The following is a 14,677-nucleotide window of genomic DNA, read 5'->3' on the forward strand; positions in this document are numbered from 1 at the left end:
TGGAGCTAGTAGTAGTACCTATCTAGTAAGTGGGTGAGGTTTAAATGAGTTAAAACTTGAGATGTACTTATAACAGAGCCCATAGTTAATGCACAACCAATGTTACAGTATTACCTGTGTTTTTAGCCCTTATTACTGTCTGAAATTATCGTGTTTGTTTAGTTGCTCGACCTCTTGTTCTGTCTTCTCCATTCTAAACTCCACAAGAGAAAGGTCATGGGGACAACTTCAGAGGACTGCTTTAGACGGAATGATCAGGAAAAGCCTCTCTGAATCTGATAACAGGAGACAGCCATATAAAGATGTGGACATTCTAAGAGAGGGAAAAATTCTAGCATGTTTTAAAAACAGAAGGTGGCCAGTATGGCTAGAGCAGGATAAGCTATGGGAATGAGACAGAACAGGCAAGCGTTGTGACTAGCTGGTAAAGTGTCCGGATTGTATTTTAGGAAAACACTGGACAGTTTCAGATAAGAGATTTAATAGTGTGATTTACACTTCATAAAAAACCATTTTGAGTATAGTGAAAATGAACTGGGTAGGGGAAGGAGAGAGTAGAAGACGGGAAACTTGAACCCAGGTGGCCTGTCTCCAGAATTAGGCATTTATTTACCTCTTGTGCTTTGCTGTGAATTTAAGGTATAGGATCTTGAGTGAAAGTATAAAATAGACAGATGGAAACATGAATCTACAGTTTAGGAGAAAAGACAAGGCCAATGATTTATATTTTATCTTGTAATCGCTGACATATTAAGAAAATGATTATTAAAGCCATGGGAGCTGATGAGATGGCTCAAGGAACACAAACACAGCAAGAGGGGAAGAACGTGCAGCTTATGATTTATGAAGTCTATTCTGTCCTCCTCAGTACACTTCATGTCCTAATAGAACACTGATCACCACCCAGGAGTATTTGGAGCATTCATCTTTCTCCAGAAGTTGCTGAGGCATGGGTAAAAACTGGTCCATAATGATAAGTCTTAGGGTTGCTGGACAGTAAAAATGATGCTTGCAGGGAGACACTATCAAACCCACAAATCTCACTAAAGATACAATAACATTACTGAATACATACTTATAGAAAGGAAAGCCATTATTAATCCAATTATAACCAAGTTTGATTTAAATGACCTATGGAATTCTATGTATACAAAATTTTGTATACGTACATATATATTTCATACCCTACACTATTAAGATAAGTTAGAAGCTAAGGGCATGGGCCAGCTGCTCTGTTTAAGCCTCAAAATAGGTGGCAACATGGCACAAACTCTGCCCAGTGGGACTAGAGCAAAAAGAATGGCACAACTGAACAGAGTGACCTTGGAGAGAGGGCATAATACTTTCAAATGCTTCACAAGTCATTAATAAGCTTCATAATATTTGAAGCTAAAAAAATCACTAAGGAACTCCTAACTCTTATCAAGGACAAATATATCCACCCTTCTAGGCACAGTTGAGGAATATGAGAAACGCAGTTCTACCTTCCTTCAGCTTCTTAGTTTTGTTTCTTACTATGTGGAGGTGTGACACTCTTGGGATCCCCCATTAAATGGGAGATGGAGAAGAGGAACAGGAAAAATGACTAAATTTCTTCATTAAATCTTTGGCAAAATGGAAGAGGAATTCTCTCAGGAGCTACATTTTTATTCATTTACTCAACAGATATATACTAGGAGCAGAACTCTATAAAATGCACAGCTATAATAGTGACTAAAACTATAGCCCTCATTCAGAAAAATATGAAATAAAAAATAGTTGTTGTTCAGTCACCGAGTCATGTCTGATTCTTTGCGACCCCATGGACTGCAGCACTCCAGGCTTCCCTGTCCTTTACTATCTCCTTGAGTTTGCTCCAATTCATGTCCATTGAGTTGGTGATGCTATCTAACCATCTCATTCTCTGTCACCCCCTTCTCCTCCTGCCCTCAAATCTTTCCCAGCATCAGGGGCTTTTCTAATGAGTCAGCTCTTCACATCAGATGGCCAAAATATTGGAGCGTCAGTTTCAGTCCTTCAAATGAATATTCAGGGCTGAATTCACTGGAATAATCACAGAAAACTTTAATATTCATTGAAATAATTACACAAAACACTAATTATTAGTAATTGTGATTATGTGCTAAAAAGGGAAAGTACAAGATAGGGGAATCTAACCAACTTTAGGGGTCAGAAACAGTATTTTGTACAGTTCAGAGCATCTAGGATACTGTCAAGTAAATAAACTTTTAGTATTTCTGGGTCGGCTGGGAGAATGGCTTTTCTTCACATACCAGTCTTGTAAACTAAAGGACATTATCACCACCTCTTGAGTTCCAAATATCAAATCTGATTCTCTTAGAAGTCAATGTTAGAGAAAACTGAAAGGGCAGGCAGATGGTTTTATCCAGGTAAAACAAATGAGAAGAGAGAGACTAATTTAGGAAGTGGCTACATCAGGTCAAAGAAAAAAATCGCATTTTTCTGGACCACCAGTTTAGCTGTCAGGACAATGAAGTTTTGAAAAAAGTTCGACAAAAAACAAAAAAGTTTTGTCAAAAAAGTTTGACAAAGAACAGAATGGATATTATTGAAATCCAGACGAGTATGCTTAGTGGGATAGCTGCCACACTGCACAAAAGGGTTTCCAAGCTAAAGATGAAAAAGGAAAAATATCCAGGTACACATTAAGATTGAATATAATGGAGGGTAAAAATTAGACTAGAATAACAACAGCAGAGGAGATAAATAATAATCCAGATTTCATTTTAAAGATTATACCACTGTTTTAAAAAATTATAAAATACATTACTTTTATACAATACTATTTACTTGAAACCAATGTAAATGTCTAAGTCCCCTTTGTTCACACTGGATTGTAGTCTAGTTTTGGGGCAACAGCGTGATATTTGCTTGAGTGTCCTAAAAAGGAGGCTTCTCAGGTGGCGTAGTGATAAAGAACCCATCTGCCAATGCAGGAGACATGGAGATGTGGGTTCGATCCCTGGGTCAGGAAGATCCCCTGGAGGAGGAAATGGCAACCTGCTCCAGTATTCTTGCCTGAGAAACCCCACAGACAGAGGAGCCTGGTGGGGCACAGTTCATGGGGTCGCAGAGAGTTGGACACAACTAAGCAACTGGGCACACACGCCAAGTCCTTAAAAGAAATCCCTTCTGCTGTGGACTGAATTGTGTTCCCATTCTCCCCCCCCATTCCACCACCAAATTCATCTGTTAAAGCCCTAACCCTCAGTATGACTATATTTAGAGACAGGGTCTTTAGGAGGTAATTAAAGTTAAATGAGATCATAAAGAGGAAGCCTTAATCCAACAGGACTGGTGTCCTCATAAGAAGAAGAGAGAGCAGAGTACACACTCTCTCTATGACATGCAAAGACATAGTGCGAAGGCGGCTGTCTCCAAGTCAGAAAGAGAGCCCTTGCCAGAAACCCAAACTACTGAACCTTGACCTGGGATTTCTAGCTTCCAGAACTATAAGCAGATAAATATACAATGTTTAAGCCACCCTCTCTATAGTATTTGTTATGGCAGCCCAAGCTAACACATACACCTTCCTAATTTTTTTCCCTCTCTAGTATCTAAATTTTAAAGCTCTCTCATCTGCCTGATTCGTAGAGTATGTCTGAACAACCTGAAAGATACATTAGACACTCAGGCCATGTATATAAAAAGTAAACCTTGACAACTAACCGAGTAGAGGAGAAAAGTAATTGGTCAAGGCACTTCCTAATCAAGGAAATGAAATGGAATGGGTGGTTTCTGTTTGCTTGCACTTACTTTTAAACTCTTGAAATTTCATATTGTTTTCAATATAAATAGGAGCTCTCCTCAAGTGAACCAGATCTGGGTATTTTCAGCTGTGGTCAGCTTCTCTCTGACTCCCACTAGGGTTTGGTGATGCAGAGGTAAACAAGGCTATAAATCAAATGCCATGCTTTTAATACCACAATGCATTGCAAATTGATCTGGAACAGGGGTCAGTTCAAATCGTTTTTTAAGTGAACCTGTCCCCTTCCCCTGAAGGGAAGCAATGGAAGCTAAAGACAGCGAATCCCAAAGTTCTGTGAGATTCAGAAGTGTGACTGCTTGTGAGAACAGACAGAGGTGAGGTTTCTTTAGGTGAGATTCTTCAGTTGTTTATCAGGTAGGAATCAAGGATATTTAAAAACACACATCCTGGTGGCTCGTGCTAAATCTGAAATCTGGTGGGCAACTTTTCAAGAAATAAAAGCTACGAACAAAATGGCTTTAGTTCCATTCAGCCTGCTGTGGGAAATGGCTAATGGACAAGCATTATTATGACTGGCAAGGCGAGCTGCCAATAAATAAGAAGAGCAGAGATTCAAACCACCATATATTAACGGCAACACTTCCTAAGCTTATTTCACTAATTCATCAAAGTAGGACATTATCTGAAGTGAAAAGAAAAATGAGGTTGGAGAGCACAGGGGAAGGAACTATTTAAAAGTAAAAGCTATGCTTCTTTCTCTATTGGTTAGTTCTCTCTGCTTTGAGTAATTATGGTTTACTTCTACCATTTCCTGATACCACAGTTGGTTTTACTGAAGGCAATATTTTCTCCTTTTCAAATGACAAGCAGAGAACTACCTCTGACAGGATAAATTTCCATTGTTTCTTTATGCCTGTCTTGTCTTTTTCCATTAGGAGAAAATGGCTGAACAGGAAGAAAGTGTGGAGTTCTGATATGCCTCTCCTCAGAGGGATGGGGGCCACATTTTCTTTTCACTTGTCTTTTTTTTTTTCCCTAGAAGAGTAACAACCTCAAGTGCTCTCTCTCATCTTTTCTTAATCTTCAAGTCTTAATTCTCAACTGTTTCTTAGCATTTTAAACTAACTGTTCAAAATGTTGCAACCTTGTATCTTTTGGAATGGAGTGAAAATATCCCCATCATAAAAGAATTCATTTAATTGTACAGCTCAAATCAGTACAAAATTCAACAAATGAAGCATTAAATTCTATTTCAGATAGGCTTTTTAGGGTAATGGATGTAACAGCTTTCAGTGTAATGTAACAGAGTACAGCTCTGGGGCTGGACTACCTGGGTTCGAATCCTATTTCCACCACTTATTAGCTGTGAACATTTAGAAAAATTAATTTGATCTCTATACCTCCATTTTATCATCTGTAAATGGAGAATAATAGTAGCTCTATATCACAGATTGTTGTACCTGGTAAAGACAAAGCAATGAATGAATTTTAACTATCATTAAGATTATTTCAAAAAAAATCCAAAAGGCATCATGTTAGTCTCCCTACTAAAACCTATGTAAAACCAAGTGGAGGCTCACCAGTCTTAGCTCACATAAAACAAACCTCTTCATAATTAGGTAAGGAAAAAGGATAAGAAGGAAATCCTTTCTTCCGACATTAGCGTTAACTGTGATGAAGATTTTACCAATACACTTGACATTTACAGGTAAGACATTCTACTTAAACTTACATGTTTCAACAAAGAATCCAATGAAAAACATAATGTAACAGCAGCTTATTCTAAAACATTGACATAACCTGAAACACTGCTCTATGAGCAAAATACATACTTCTGAGGTGATCTGTTATCAACTTCAGCTTTCAGTCGTAAATTCTCCCTCACCAGGCCACTATTTTCCAATTTCAATTTTTTATTTGCCTTAAAAAAAAAAGTGTTGAAAATAATTAAGCACAAGTTAAAAACAAATGTGTAAAAACTATGACACGAGCCATCTATATTTTTTAGAGCAACCGTGTGAGGAAACTGAATACTAGATCATGCCTTCAGAAACTTAAAATCATCATTGGGAATCACTCGGGAAACTGAGCACAATCATGCATTTTTAATCCAAATTCCCCAAGCACTTTGCAAATCTTCTATCCAGGGAAATAAATGGAGCTATGTTAGTTAGCTTAGAGTCGTTAAGGGACTAAACTAACGGCAATTTTTTTTTTTTCCTTTTTCACATAACTGAATACTCTAAGCATGGTAACAATATACCACATGCAATTATTCACACAACTGATGGTTAGGTATCTTGCACTATGAGATTGATTTCTGGTTGCTATTTAAAAAGTTTTTAGTGATAACATATCTAATACTATTAAACTACTTGCCTGCTTTCTTCAAAATGGCTTTCCCAAATGCTCTGGCTCACAACTTCTTGGATCAATATTTTCTAATAAATTGTATGGATTCTCTTTTGATTTTTTTTTTTTAATCACAAGTATGATTTCCTTTTTTGAGTTGCATGATACCTAAAAACTGTCTGACAAAATATTTATTGCTAGAAAATCTAGAGGCTCAATATTGATCCTAGGCAGCCCCAAAAGTAGAGTGTCTGTTGTAGAATCTTCTTAAAAGTGACTTCCTTTAAATTTGCTAGTCATTGTGTTTCTGAATTCCAACAAAAAATAATACTCCCTAGGCTAGGAACCAATCTCACTAACCTTGCAAGAGAAATTCATTATCTGACTATTAACATTCAAAATGTCAGAACAATTGTCACCAAAAGGTTTAAACTAAGAAAATCTGAAAATAGATTTTAAAAATCTAACCAATAATTTCTAGAATTCTTGACTATATTACTTGCCCATCCACACACAAATGCCCCAAGAGGGTGATAAGAGAAGCAGAACAGAGGACACTCTTTTGAACACCAAGCCTAACTCTCTCAGATGTATCCAGGTTCCTTTTGGATTCTGAGTACCTGCTTATCTTCATGGATGCAAACCAGCCAGGACTGTGGAGAGTTAATTCTTTAAGTGACTGATAAACACCATTACTGCCCCTCTGAAGACATAGGAAAGGTAATATACTTCCTCACACACACACACACACACACACACACACAATGAATTAAGCCCTCAAGCATAGCACTGTAAGAGGAGGCACTTAGTGAATGCTTTTTGATGATGAATAACAAGCTTAAATTAGAACCTCATTTGATTTCTTTTCCCCACCCCCCTTGACAAGGTCTCTCACCAGTCCTGAGGCTTTCTAAGATGCTCTTTATGGGCTAGCTAACCCTCAATTATCAGAGATATTTTCAAGTTCAGGAGAACTGGATGGGCAAAGTTACAAAGGGGAGAGTTCTGCCTATTTGTTGCACCTAAAAGAGTAATAAAGACTTCAGCTAACTATTATACTTTGCAATCTCAACACTGGCTTCATAATGGTTCAAAACTCCTTTGTCTTGGAAACATGAGGAAAAAAGTCTATTTCACTCAATCCAGGTAGTCCTTTATTCTGAATCTTCAGCATTCCTATATTTGTTTTATAGTAGGCTGTTATTTTGTACTTTAGATTCAAGTTTTGCCTCTGCAGTCCATGTTTTTTAGTTTATGTTCCAGTTTACTGCCTAGTTCTACCTAATTCCTTCACTAGGTATCCAAAATAGGCTTTTCAAATATCCCAAATAATTGTGAGGTCTCAAGGTAGCTTTGGGTATTGAATTTAACACATGATCTTTAAAAGAACAAAGAAAAACTGTATTTTATGTGCTATTCTTTTACATACATCCCTTATACCACTCTTAATAAGCTCAGAGTAGAGTTTTCATACATACCTTCATGCTCTAAGAAGCATTTATTGCCAAATATTTTAATGTAATTCAATAATATAAAAGAGACCATACAGAACTTACTGATAGTTCAAGAAGGAAAGTTAATGAGGACATGGCTGATTGATAAACACTGTGACTTCTCAGCTATCTTTCCTTTTCATGTCCTCTTCTCTTCTCAAACTAACACGGTAATGGTGGCCGCTATAAACCAAAGAAACAATACACTTCCCCTAGACTGTAGCAAACTCAGTGCAATTACATCCGTAGTTTCTTTTTTCTCTAAAAGCACTATGTACCCAACTTTCTCTCATCTTGGCCTTCTCTGAGCCCAAATGGCATTTATTTTATACTTGGGTATGCAATTTGACTTAGTATTTATACTAAGTTGCAGATACTTCTCTGCTACTTGCTGCTGCTGCGACACGCTTCAGTCGTGTCCGACTCTGTGCGACCCCATAGACAGCAGCCCACCAGGCTCCGCTGTCCCTGGGATTCTCCAGGCAAGAACACTGGAGTAGGTTGCCATTTCCTTCTCCAGTGCATGAAAGTGAATAGTGAAAGTGAAGTCGCTCAGTCATGTCAGACGCTTAGTGACCCCATGGACTGCAGCCTACCAGGCTCCTCCGTCCATGGGATCTTCCAGGCAAGAGGACTGGAGTGGGGTGCCATCGCCTTCTCCAACTCTGCTACTTAATCTCACTGAGAATCAGAAAGCCGGTATGTGGCAGCACATCTCTAAAATATCATATAGCACATTAATGATTTCAGGAGGTGGAATTCAGTAGTTCAGCACAGTAACAGTATTTTAAGAGAACGCAGATAGGTTGAATAGGGGGCTGTGAACCTGGATACCGCAAACCCATCTATGTTCAGCACAACAGACCTCCACTGTGGATAAACCTGAAGCCAAGACAAAAGGCTAGTCCCTCTGGCCAGCACAGCTCTACATGACTTCATTACCTCTAATGCTGATGCCATGGATTTCATCTCTTTTCCTAGACTGGAAAATCCTGGAGGTTTGCCCTTTTCACCTATGCTTTCTCTATCTTCTTGCGTGGATGAAGAATAACTGAAAAAATTAAACTGCCTCTCAGCCACACTATTCTTTTGCATGGAGAAGTCTAAAGCCGTCACTCACAGTTCTCTTGGAATTAGTAAGTCTTTAACTATTTACAATATTCAAACATCAGAGAAAAGGAGTGCTAGAAAAAAGATGGTCTAAACCTTCCATTTTATAGGTAGGGAAATGGACAAGTCTGTCTTTATGCATACATGGCAGTTACTGACATAAGCTTTTTTAAAAAAGGAAGCCAAATCACAAAGAGGGGAAATAGAAACATATCCTTCAAACTGATGTCGTTCTTCCACAAGAAGATGTAAACTCATATGGAGGCACTACAAAGTCTCCAATTATAGTCACAAATGGGACCACCTGATATTTCTTGGCAGCTAATAAGATTCAAGGAGAAAAAGTTTTCTTATTGTTTATAAATGCTCATCCAGGGATTTGTCTTTTCTCCCCAAATCATCTAAAGGATGACTCAAAATAATATGGCTGTTTATTCTTTTGAAGGTACTTAAAATACTACAGAATTTTAAATGCAACCACAACTTACCTCTTTTAGCTTATCCACATCATCTTTCACTTTTTCATAGATTTCATTAGCTGTTCTAAGTTTTTTCTTCCACTCTGCTATAGTTTCTGGGTCAATTTTACTTGGATTATCTGCAACTGGAAGTTTGTCTTCATTTTGGTTTCCCTGCATCAAGGTTAAAGGATCCAGAATAGTCTTGATCTGTGATTCCAAGCTGAGATTTTTACTCTTAAGCTCGTCTACCTCTTTCTGCAGACAATCTATTTCATCCTGAAAAAGCATTGCACAGCCATCAGGTAGACACAGACACTAAACACATACACATGCTAGAGTGAAGTCAACATGTTTTTAAAATTTACATTCAAAATCCTATAGCTATATAGATTCTTTATGCATCAGAATAACTTTGTAGAAAGAAAGTCACATACAGCTGAAATTCTCAAAATGTATTTTGACTAATAAAAATTGGCATCTCTATTGCTTTTATTTCAATGATCGTGATTTTAAAAAAATAAAATGTCAAATCTTTAATTCCATTTTAATTATTCAGAAAACATGAAAAGTCACATGAATTCAACAAGGAAGTAGATCCCTCAGGAGAAAATTCTGAGTCATGTTTAATTCCTTTACGAAGGGGCATTTAAAAATACAGTTTTGATCAAGGAAATCTGTAGTTTTGGCTGCTGTCTCTCTTTTGCTTCATAAAGAGGTAAAACTATATACCATGTCCTTTCACTTTCCATGTCAGAATAATACCTGTAATTTTGAGCTCTTCTACATTCTAGCTCTTTAACTACTGCTGTGACTATTTTAAGCAATAGTTTTCCCCATGTAGAACCACCTTGAATCCAGCAATGAAACATCTGGGGCTAGAACTCTCTTCTGTGATACCATTTATTCACCTATAATGGATATTTCACCTTAAACTAAAATTGTTAGGAATTCTGTTCTCAGAAAATAAACTTCAACATGTCAGCAATCTCCTAAAGCATTAATTTGATTATTATCTAAACGTCTGATAAATATTCATTACATAAATAAGAATACATTTTAGAGTTAACACAGATATAACTATTTACTATTTTAAATTACAATATGTTTTGAGTTAAATGGCATTATAAAATGAGAAAAGGGCTTTACTTGTTTGAATAAATGAATAAATATAAACAAGAAAACACACATGAATGAACATTTATTCAGTCATTTATCTATGCCCTATTTTATTTCAAAAATTTTTTGAAGCAGCTGAACTGCTTTCCATTTATGTAGTGTAATTTAAAGATATTTTGTGTCAAAGGAAGAGAGCAATACTATCCCCCACTTAGTCAATATAAAATGACAACTGGACTTAATGTTTATTCAAAAGTATATGTATCCATTAGCATGAAGCTAATTTAGAAAAAAATTCCATCACCATGTCAAATCACCTGCATGTCAAATCACATGCAGGGAACGACTGCATGATCTCACATGTATGTGGAATCTAAGAGCTAAACACAAAAAAGCAGAGTTAAACAGTGGTCACCAAGCATGGAAGGTGGGGAAACGGGGAGGTGGTTCAAGGGGTACAGAGCTGCAGCTAGAGATGGCCTAGAGGCCTACTGTATAGCATGATGACTATAGGTAATACCATTGTACTGTCTGCTGGACACTGCTGAGTAGATTTCAGGTGCCCTCACCACACACACACACACACACACACACACACACACAAAAAGTAACTATGTGAGGAGATGGCTATGCTAATTAGTTTGACTGAAGTCATCACTTCACCATGTATATGTATATCAAAACATGTTGTACATCTTAAATATACATAATTTTTTTAAAACATGTTTTAAAAATTCAACAAACAAACAAAAAATTCAACAAACATTTAAAAAATATTTTTTAAACCATGCCAAAAAAAAAAAAAAAAAGAAATTAAGCAATAGCACATCTCAAACCAAAATCTCTTTGTCGGTAGCTGACATAAGTATATTTTCTTTACCAGAACTTATCAGACTTATAATTAGCAGTGAATCTACAGGTAGAAACAAAAAGAGAATGAAGGTTATAGCACTTGTTTGCATTCATAACACCTCATGGGGTTGGAAGACTGACTTCTACATGAGAGTTTCCTTTATCTCCCAAGTTCTTGAGGGAGCAACTTACAAAATGATGTTTCTGTTGAGGACAAATTTAAAATTAAAAGCAAGAAAAAGAGGAAATGTTTCCATCTGTTTCCCCATTTGAAAGGAAAAAAGGAAAGGAAAAGGAAAAGAAAGGAAAGGAAAAAAGAATTTATCAAATAAGATATTTTTAAACTGGCATTTAATGTAAGATTTCATTGGATACTTACTCTAAGAAGTCCAGACTGACAGCTCAGTTTTACCTAGAATTCAATGCTGTCATCATTTAACATTTTACTTAGTATTTACCTCATATTCTTTGTGGAGTAATTCAAGTCTAGTTTTCCGAAGATGCTTCCTGACTGTATGGCTTAGCATAGGTTCACTTTCACTTGTTCCTCCTACAGGGACAAAAAAAAAAATCTAACCTTTCATTCTGATTTGGGTAGAATGAAAATTAAAATGAACCCTTTCCTCATTGTTCTATGTAGTTCTCTAGCTTAATTCCTATCCTTTTTCTTACATCCACTTGGTGCTGCCATCCTTTTCTGTACTTTAATTCTGAGAAAAAATAAATAACACCATCAAAAACATCTTCAGTAAAATATCATGTTATGTTTACTTACCTATGTATCTTATTAAACTCAATGAAGGCAAAGGCTATATTTTATTAACTCATTTGGACTACTGCAAATTTTGAATACCAGACAACTGTTAATGATAAAATGAGTGATTACATCTAACCAATAAGTTGTATAATTAAAATACTACTTATTGTATAAATCAATATTATCTATATATAATTATCAAGTATATTATCTTACATGTCACATATATGTTACACATATTATGATATATATTATTATAACTAATGTATTCAAATATATATAGTTACTAGTAACACAACTGAAAAGATGAATGTATCTTTTCACTGACTCTAAAAACCCAGTTACAATGGATTATAAATCACAGCATTAATTGTATGCCCACAATAACTCACATATACACACTCAAAATGTATTCTTCCTGAGAGCTCTTCACTTATCCTGTGGTTACCTTCTTTGTACTTCTTAGCATCATGATAACAAAGGCATTTACAAATGTTCTTTTTCACGGGACTCCATCCAAATGCAAGGATGGATGAACCATTTTACTTCAGAGAATTTATGAAATATCACTTAGATACAAATGAATGAAGAATGCAGGGATGTGAAAAGAAGCTGGGAAAAAAACATTTAAATTATTTTAATCAACAAAGCTCACAGTCCACAAGGAAAGACCTGACTCTTGGTAAAGATCAGTGCAGATAAAAAAGTAGAGGCTGAGATTAACACTCCAGTTTGCAGCACAGCAGAGAAATATTCCTCTATAAGACTTCACCCAGGTACCCAAGAGAGAAACCTTGGAGCCACCTCTGATTCCCTTTCAGATCGCTTAGTTTCAAAGTTCCAATGTTTCTTCTTTCGTTCTAGCATATATATCCTCCTTTCTATTATAAAAATTTTATATAAGTCCATTTTCCCTAATTTGGGACTATTACAAAGAGGAAAGGTTTTTTCCCTACGATTCATGCTATCATCAATTCAGTTTCAATTTTTCCTAAAGCAGAAACAAATAAAAATCATTTTAACAATCTAAGAAAAATAACACTATAAAAGCTCTTTAAATGTTTCATTTTCCAAGAATCTTCCAGTTCAAGTTTTATCCCTACCACCTTCCCCCTACCCCACTTTACCTACATGACTGTAGCACTGAATGTTCTTTTTCATACCCTTAATCCAGACTCACATTCTCCCTCACCTGGGCAAGAGTCTGACCTACTCATGTCCTGTTTCTCCCCTGGAGCCCAAACTATGTTTCATCACCTGAGTAATATTCCTAGTACACACTTAGGATTATGCCATTCCCCTGCTCAAAACCATCACGCCCACCTTACCCTTCTCACTCACACAGCAACTCCCTGATTTAGTCTGTCACTCAGATGCTCTGTGCTAAAGTCTTAATTTACCTTTTCAGTCTTATTTCAACAGTCAGACCCAAACTAGACTTTCCTGCTTCCCAACTGCAGTGAATACTGCTCCCTCTACAAGAAATGGCCTCTCTCACCTTTACCAACTGAAAATGTATCTATCCTTAAATCTTAGAGGCCACTGCTTCATGAATCCCTTCTCTATGTTCCTAGCTGAACTAGTCTGTTTGAACTCTGTGGGCCTTTTTGTTTGTCTGCTTTTTAAGCTGTTGCCTGCAGTTAAGAACTGGTGCACCTTAATAAATAAATTAATTAAAAAAAAAAATCTTCATCCACACGCACAGCCTCTACCAGAATCAAATTTCCAGAAGGGTCTGCGATTTCTCACAGTGCTTCATGCTCCTCAGTTGCTCCACTTAGGTAGATTATGCCAAATGACCAATCCATCCAGTATGATACTGGCAAAATAACACCACCAAAAGTTGTCTATTTCAGTCTTCCTCCAGACAGACACTATTTAAACACTGTTCTAAATCAGTTTCTATGTGTTTTTACAATAGACACTTACCAATAATTTCTTTGCAAGGATTTTCAGGAGTGATGGGGACTCTGCAGGCTGGACATTGGTTATTATTCTTCAACCACAAGTCGATACAAACTGAACAAAATACATGGTTGTTGATGCATATGACAGGTTGGCGTACCTTTGAAAAAAGAAACACTACTTTTACTACACAGCAAGAGTCATAATCAGAATCTCAACAAGTTTAGCTTAGAGCAAACAAATCACTTCTCCAGAGTACAGCAGCAGGTGCTTTAAGAGGACATATCTAGTATTCATAAAAACACTGCTTCTGCTACCACACTGTTTCTTACATATGTGTAACAGTTACTAGCTTAGATATCTGGTCATAGAGATGGCAACTTTTGACACATTAAGAAATGGTCTTATTTTGTTCCAAATCACACTTACCGCCAAAGAGAAAACGCATTTTGTTTCACTAAGGCTGGGGCAATTTTTCTTCAACTATTCTAGTCAAGGATTATAAAATGTCAGATCTAGAAGGTTCTTTGAAGATTATTTAGTCCAGTCATCCATATGATGCTTGAAATCCTTCCCTCAACTCATTCCACTATATTACAGAGCAAGAGCAATCAACAATTTAGCACTGACATCTTACAAGAAAGCCCTCAAAACCAGAGGCACGAAAGTTAAAACCCTAAAAGACATGACATACACTCAAGTGGTTTATAATCTAAACAGCAAACAATGCTGATAGAAATACTGACGTACATCAAATAAACAAATCTTTGACTCAATGTAATCAAGTACAAATACTTTACATTTATATTGTCTTATATTTTACAATGAGCTGTCCATGCATATTCTCTCTCTCTAATCCTGAAAGATAAACAGTAAACATATTTTATAAATAAGGAAACCA

The 14,677-nt window shown here is 36.5% G+C and overlaps 1 protein-coding gene across 4 annotated transcripts in view; it reads right to left on the minus strand.

The window, feature by feature from the left end:
- Positions 1-14,677, minus strand: part of OBI1 (ORC ubiquitin ligase 1) — a 44,337-nt gene that overhangs the window by 13,040 nt on the left and 16,620 nt on the right. For 3 of the 4 annotated variants that reach the window (XM_081550058.1, XM_081550057.1, XM_081550056.1), the window contains exons 2-5: positions 13,801-13,936; positions 11,573-11,664; positions 9,174-9,422; positions 5,563-5,651 (exon numbers count right to left, since the gene is read on the minus strand). In XM_081550058.1, coding sequence (XP_081406184.1) covers positions 5,563-5,651; positions 9,174-9,422; positions 11,573-11,664; positions 13,801-13,936 — 566 coding nt within the window. The remainder of the gene's footprint in view (positions 1-5,562; positions 5,652-9,173; positions 9,423-11,572; positions 11,665-13,800; positions 13,937-14,677) is intronic. The other variant, XM_081550059.1, reaches the window with a different exon arrangement.

This window comes from Giraffa tippelskirchi, chromosome 12, assembly GCF_054371585.1.
Source record: "Giraffa tippelskirchi isolate mGirTip1 chromosome 12, T2T-mGirTip1v1.2.pri, whole genome shotgun sequence".
Taxonomy (NCBI): Eukaryota; Metazoa; Chordata; class Mammalia; order Artiodactyla; family Giraffidae; genus Giraffa; species Giraffa tippelskirchi.